This window comes from Bos javanicus, chromosome 5, assembly GCF_032452875.1.
Source record: "Bos javanicus breed banteng chromosome 5, ARS-OSU_banteng_1.0, whole genome shotgun sequence".
Lineage (NCBI taxonomy): Eukaryota > Metazoa > Chordata > Mammalia > Artiodactyla > Bovidae > Bos > Bos javanicus.
In genome coordinates, this window is record NC_083872.1 from 45,033,347 (window position 1) to 45,041,065 (window position 7,719).

Below are 7,719 nucleotides of genomic sequence, written 5' to 3' on the forward strand. Positions count from 1 at the left end.
AACTTATTTATTAAGGGACAAAATCTTAAGGTACGTCAGAGAAGAAAGCCCTCTTTAGCAATGGGCAGAAACTAAGACCACAAATCACTGAATAATGCCATAATTTTCTTTCCACAGCAGTACCAAAATAACCTTTGAGAACTGAGTTTTTTGAAACCAAGGAACATGATAGTAAAAATTGTGATAGTGACAGTAAAAATTAGAAAAAAGAAAAAAAAATTAGAAAAAAGCAGTGATAGTAAAAATTAGAAAAAAGAAGGTTGAGTTTTGTTAAGAAGTTTCAGTGTAGCTAAAGCTTCAGGTGGCACGGCTGCAGCAGTTGATTCCACACACTTAAGATAACAAAGTTTCCCACAAGGGGTAGCAGGCACTTTGAAATGTTCGCAATCCAGTTTTGCACATCAAGTAAATTATTGTCACTATTATTCAAAAGGAGTTGTGTTTCCATCCTCCTCTGCAGAGACTATAATCACAATATATGGTTTGAGGGAGAGTAAAACAGAATGCAAGGGTTATTAATAGTAGCACTAAAAGTATTTCAATCTATACTTTGATGAAATATTATTTGACTTTTCACTAGTTATAAATCTAGGAAAATGTTCACATAAGTCGACAATAATTTACAGGCATAATAACTGCAGCTACACTAACCTGGTGAGTCACAACTTACTATTTTTGTCCATCCCTGAATTCCTGTGTTGATACTAATCAATTTTCCATACTGATATGATTCTACCAATATTTAATATCAGTCACTTGGTCTGGTAGTTGGACTGCTTCCAACTGATTGAAATATGATGCTAACTGAGACCACAGTCCTGGGGTTTGATTTCCAAGTAGACTAGTTAGCTTCGCTCAGTTCCAAGGCCACAGCCTGTACTTTTAGCCCCATGGTATGCATTTGGACTTGGTGAAAAAATATTAATGAATTTGAATACATTACCACCATTACTAAGAGGCAACTTAAAACACACACTCTTCTGTAATATCAATAACCTTCCTTTTCAACTTCACCATATCACACCTATCCTCCAGATTAAAAAAATAATTATATACAGATAAATATATAAATATGTTTATATTTTAATATAAAATAATTATAATTATTATTATATATTATATAATTATTATATATAATATATATATAATTATAATTATATAAAATAATAATTATAAAAATAATTAAACACATCCTACTTTCTGTTCCCACTCTAAAAGGGGGGAAAACATGCACGTTCTAAAATTATGTAAAATGAGTATCACAAGTCAGGGCTTCCCTGGTGGTTCAGTGGTAAAGAAACTGCCTGCAATGCAGGAGACCCAGGTTCTATCCCTGGTTCGGGAGGATCCCCAGAAGGAAACTGCAACCCACTCCAGTATTCTTGCCTGGAGAATACCATGGACAGAGGAGCCTGGCAGGCTACAATCCATGGGGTCCCAAAAGAGTTGGGCATGACTTAGGGACTAAACACCACCACCACCACCACAGATCACATAGAAAGAAGGTGAGCTCTGAGAGTCTATTTGGACAAACTTTGTCAAAGAATAACAGTCAACAGTGTCAAGTTCTATATGCAGTCTTTTCAATTATTACCATTGGGAAATTTTAAAGGTACTCAAAAACAAAAAATAATCAATATTACCCCTCTAATTATTTTAGATTACAAATATTGCCCAATTTGTTCATAGCAACTAATAACCAATAGAACTATACACTATATTTAACTTCCAGTAGGTGACAGCTCTTAGGGTTTGTTAAAAAAATCCACTAAGTTATTTCATTTTCTACATTTAATTACAATAATTATTTTAAAGGCAAGGTAGCCTTTCAAGATTCTGCATCTCAAGATCATGTTCCTCACGACAAATAAGTAGCTGTAGCCAGGTCAGAGACAACACTCAAATTAAGACAGATAGTAAAATAACCAAATTTCAATTAGCTCCTCTTAAAAGCAATGTTTCTCAACCTTTTTTTCATTATCACCATGCCCTTGCTCTGAAGAGGGACATACTTTTGTTAATCACCTCCCATGTAATTTTAATGTCAGATATTCTGTACATTACTGGGAAGACTGTGATAGTTGTCCTGTAACCTTCACTCTTCCTGACAGGCACAACACTACTTTTGGTGTTCCTAAAACTGTATTAATGCCACTCCTGCATTATGTTACCACCACTAATGTCACAGCAAAGGCCACTTGTTCAAAGTTCCTCTACTGGAAAAAAAAAATTTCCATTTAGAGAAATACAAGCAAAATACAAGTTTGCACTTATAAAATGTTTTCTATACCATGGAAAAGAATACACTAACCCACAAAATCCACAAAACAGATAATCTAATACATACCTATCTTTTTAGAAAATATTTCAGTTTCTGATTTTGTTTACATTTCAAGTAGATATTAAAATCAGTTTCCAATCCCTGTTAAAAGCTCAACTAATGGTAAGGAAGCCAATTTGGTACTACAAATATGGCACATAAATCACAAAGTGAACAACAGAATGAACTACTTATAAATAATAAAATAATTAAGAGTTACAGCTCCCCTAAACATTTCTACCCAAGTTTCTGAATCAGTCTCTACCTACTTCAGTTTCCATCTTACATGCCTTATCTTAAAGGGTTCTCTATTCAATATAAATTTGGTAGAAATAAGATTTCACAGATATTTGCCTAATAAAACTTATTTTCCAAAATTAGCTAAACATTGGCTATAGTAGACACACAATAACTCAATGTAAAGTATAATGAGTCATGATATAAAGACAAGTACACTTATAAGGATGTCTACGTCTGTAACTTCCAAATGAATTTTTTCCCACTATCTACATACATTTTCATTTTAAAGTCTGAATGTCAGATCACTGAATGAGCACTGCTCTCAGTGACCTACCACCAGGTACATCAAAAACTACATTCTACATGAAGGGCTTTGCTCCCCAAACAAGCAAAATACACACTACTTCAGTGCACCCAGGATAAGCTTTCCTGAAGTTCAGAATTTGACTTCCCTCTCCTCTCCTCTGCCAACAAAAGTTTACACATACAGACAGACATAGAAGAGTGGTTTCTGTAACACATGACCTGTCAGTGTGTCATATCTTTTATGTAATCCCACTACAGTGCACTTAGTCTAGACACTATATATACTTTGTATCCTTCCTTGAAAGTGAAAGTGAAAATCGCTCAGTCTGTCCACTCTTTGAGACCCTGTGGACTGTAGACCACCAGGCTCCTCCTTCCATGGGATTCTCCAGGCAAGAATACTGGAGTGGGTTGTCATTTCTTTCTCCAGGAGACCTTCCTGACCCAGGGATCGAACTCTGGTCTCCCGCATTGCAGGCAGACGCTTTAACTTCCGAGCCACCAGGGAAGCCCTACCTTGCTGGCATATAAAATACTGAACTGAGTTAAAATAAATTTAGTTTAGTTTAGGTCAAAATAAAAGTCTGTAATTATTAAATATGAGACTAGTAACTACTACCTTCAAGTACAAATTCCAGTTCAAACTGCACTGATACACACTATCAATTCAGTGAGAGACTGAAACCAACAGCTTTCTTTTCAACTCCAAATCCAAGTAATATAGAGGTTTGGAAGGAGTTCAAATTCTTTCACTTGAGCAACTGTTCTCAATTTGGTTCCATCCAAAGATCTTCAATTTAAGAACTAAAGAGCAGCTATAAAGGATAACTGAGGCCCTTGTGCATTCTTCCCTTCTCCAATTTTATTCTTCATTCTAAATTCATCTGGTGAAGAAAGGAGCTGTTCTATAGCTTCAATAACTTTTTTCTCACACCATCTCCAAATTACAGTTTCTAAGACAATTGAATGTCTCATTTTTTGAAATAGGTTTACACTGCTCTTTACCAAAGTATATACATGAAATAAACATCATACAAGTATAATTATTTAAAACAGAAAAAATAAAAAACACATATATTACAAAGAATTTCAAAGTATACAATGCAATTAAAACTACAGCTCACAATGAAGAGATTCTTTAAATGTTTACAACAGTTTAGAAGCCGAAATAAAACCCGTTATACTTAGCAAAACATTCTACTCAACTACAACAAAATAAAGTCAGTTTAGCAACCAATAGAAGTAATGTCAGCAGCTAATAAGAATGCAAATTAAATCAACCAACAATTTTGTAGTTGCTTCTAATTTTGATAAAATTTCAGGTAAATATTTCAATACTAGTAACATTTTTAAAAATTAAGAATGTACCTTAAAAAACCATCAACTATCTATTTATGGCCATATTGTAAACAGGAATTATCACAGCAAGCAGTAGATTACAAAGGCCAGTGATACACAAAATAATAACAAAAACAAACCCTCTATTTAATGCCATTAATTGATTCAAAAGTATAAAGATCCTAGAGGTAAAAACCATTCAAATACATGTGCAATATAATGCTATAGGTAAAATCCACAAAATGTTATTTTTGAAAGAACCCTATTAAGCAGTTCATCAGGGCTACCAAATTTTAATCTCTTCTTACCTCCTGTTCGGTCAGCACTAGCTGGTGCACAGGGATAAGCAAGTATCACTCCATCCAGCTATACAGATGACAAAAATGCCCATCCCAAATTAAGTATGCAAAAGCCTAAAAAGTTATTTCATTAAAAGGTTGTGAACAATGCTCAACTTCTAAAATTGTAGTCCAGCTCTTCCTTTACTGTGACTAGAAAGACAAAAGGAAATATATTTTCTTGGAAGAGAGCTAATGAAGACTGCCTTGAACATTTGTTTTTTTACTTGCAGGTACGGACCTCCTGTCGATGGAATGTTACACTCATTTGATAAATAAAAGGAAAAGAAATTTCCCAGAGGTCTTTGTTTACTGATCTTAAAAAAAGCATTAGAATCCGACTGTGTTTAGCACTCAAGGTAACTTTCTAAACTGTCACTGACACAACTCAGGCATAGCAAAAAAAAATTTAAGCGCAACACAATAAAGATTTTAAAACTTAACATTTGATAACAATGAGTTACGTTTAAATATACTCTCTTCTTTAACGGAGTAGAAAACATTTAAAGCTAATTGAACTTTTCTTCTAATATTTAAACGTAAGGGCACCATCATCCCTCAAAAAAAAAAAAAAAAACCAAAAAAACCGGATTTCTAGTTTTCCCTATTTAAAAAAATCCTTAAACTCCTTGCACAAATAAAATCCTTAACGGAGGGGTAAAAACCCCACAAAAACACATTAACCAGAATTTTACTAAGCTTCTCACATGGACCTGGAAAATGTAAGAAAGCTATTAGGAACACTGCAGTTAAACACAATTTGCTTTTTTTAAATGTGTTACTATATAAAAGACAGCAGATGTGACCAGAATGCTTACAGCTTAAACGTCACTGCTCTAGTAACCTTTTGCAAGGATGCACAACATCAGACATCATAGCTCCGCGGCTAGTCCTTCTAGGCAACTGTGGCCTATGAGATACCGGAAAAACCTTGCATTCTCACTTTCTCCAGCCTTTCCAAACCCCTCGGACAACAGTAAACATTTTGCTTTCGGAAATCGGGAAACAGCTATAAAACTAACAAACACCATGTGAATTTTGGGTGAGATTCTTTAATCACTACTCTGATCTCTTCTCTTGGTGAGCTACCATCTTTTTTGTTCCATCCAACCCTCGCGCTTCCAAGTCTTCCTTTGGGCCCGGGCCACCTAGCTTCACTGATATTTTCATCACAAAGACCGAGAACGACTGGGCCCCGGAGGCACTGCAAGCCCTCGACCACCGAGGTAGGGCCAGTGCACCGACTTTCAAAACACGATCCATGGGTCCGAAAGTCAAAGGACTTGTTGCAAACGTGCCCGCACCGAAGCCGTCTTCCCAAAGAGTGAGAGAAGGACAGGGACGGCGCCACGCCGAAACCTGTAGCAAACGTGGGCAGGGGAGCTCAGGAAGCTGGGCGCGCGGGATACAAAGGGCCGTGAACACGGCCTTCCATGAGGCGACCGAGTGACGACAGAGACACAAAATGGACCGACCGAAGGAATCGGAGCCCGAGCGGCAGGGCCGGGGGCAAGGAGAAGGCCGGCGCGCGCCCCGCTGGGCTTCCTCCTCGACCTAGCCGCGGGGGTGGGGGCGCAGGGGCGGCCCGTTCTCCCCGCCGCGCACACGCCGCCCCGCCGCCTGGGCCTAGCGAGGCGGGAAGCGCCCGCCGGCCTCCAACAATGGGGAGCGAGGCGGCGGCGAGGGAGGAGCCGGCGGCGGCTGCACAGTGGCCGGCGTCCGCGCTCGGGGCCCCGCGGAGGGTGGCGGCGCCCGCCGCCCACGAAACGACGCGGTAGAACGAGGGGCGAGGCGGGCGCTGCGCCGGGATCGGGCGGCGCGGCCCACAGGCGCCAAGGGCGCACGGTCTGCAGCCGCGCCGGCTCGTGGCCCGCAGCGGGCCCGAGGTCCGCGTCCCGGCCGCAGCACCGCCCACTTCGGCGGCGTGAGCCCGGGCCCACACGTACCTGGTTGAACTCTTCGCCCACATCCGCGTAAATGTCTATATGGTCCACACCGTCCGCCATCTTCCCTCGGCCTCGGCCGCCGCCGCCGCCGCCGCCTCTTGCAGGTCCGCCCGCCGCGGCAGCAGCAGCGGATCTAGCGGCGGGGGCGGGGCGCGCTGCGTCACTTCCGAGGCCCGAGGGCCGAGGCGGGGGCAGCCGGGGGCGCGGGTCTCCGCCACCGCTTGCTTGGCTGGCGGAGAACAGAAAACTGCGTTTCCGAAGGCGCTGGCGGTTTCTTTTGTGTGTCTGGATTAGGCTTGGGGGGCGGGGCGGGGGTGGTCCCAGTTGTCTCCAGACAGTTTCCACGTTGTCTTTGGCACACTTAAGCATTTTGTGATATTTTCATTTCTCAGTTTTTCTTACGTTTCTCACAGCCAGGGCTTTTAGGGAGATGGAAGTTTTATGTCTAGATGAAACACCAAAAGTGTAGCCCGGCTTTCCGTGAGCGCCTCCAGAGGATGTCTTACCTCTGCATCCTCAAAAGACCAGCAGAATTTCGTCTGCCTCGTAAATGCTAGTTACCGGTTGATGGTTTTCTTGAGTTATTTGCATGCTACTTATGTCATTTGCATACCGTTTATCTTTCCATTTGTATCTTCTGCATCGTCTTCTTTCATCTCCTCCCCCCGCCCCCTTTTCATCGCCCGTCATTTTTAACCTCCTTGAGCTGCAGTTGGTTGTTCGTGGGATAGTTTAAATGTCTCAAACTTGAATGCGGTCACCGTTGGGCCCGCCCCATAAAGTGGAGGTATCTTCAGACGAGGGGACTCCTCTCTTATAGAATGTCAGAGAAGGAAGGGAACTAGAAAAGATGACTTTAGGTCCAAACATCTCATTTTACAGATGATAAAGGGAACTGAGGCCTAAAGAATCTTAAGCGGCTTAACAGGAGTCACGTGGTTAATAAAAAAGCGTTTGCCAGCCAATGTAGTAGTCTGTCCTGAAAGAGAGTTTCAGTTGCCTGGGGTCAACTGCAGTCCAAAAATGTCAAATGGAAAATTCCAGAAATAGTTTCTAAGTTTTAAGTAGCTATAGTTCTGGGTAGCATCCAAGAAATCTTTAGCCATCCTACACCAACCATCCCTGGAAATGAATCATCTTTTTGTCTAGCACCTTTTATACACTACCTGTTAGTCCAGAAAAAAGACATGGTATATTTAGCTTTGGGTACTACTGCAGCGTGTGAAAATCC

At 40.8% G+C, this 7,719-nt stretch overlaps 1 protein-coding gene across 6 annotated transcripts in view; it reads right to left on the minus strand.

Annotated features, from left to right (window-relative positions):
* Window positions 1-6,766, minus strand: part of CPSF6 (cleavage and polyadenylation specific factor 6) — a 32,671-nt gene extending 25,905 nt beyond the window's left edge. For 4 of the 6 annotated variants that reach the window (XM_061416527.1, XM_061416526.1, XM_061416523.1 and 1 more), the window contains exon 1: window positions 6,489-6,638. In XM_061416527.1, the coding sequence (XP_061272511.1) occupies window positions 6,489-6,548 (60 nt within the window). In that variant the 5' untranslated portion in view covers window positions 6,549-6,638. Of the gene's footprint in view, window positions 1-6,488 lie in introns of all 6 variants that reach the window. The other 2 variants (XM_061416528.1, XM_061416529.1) reach the window with 1 other exon arrangement.
* Between the last annotated feature and the right edge of the window lie 953 nt (window positions 6,767-7,719).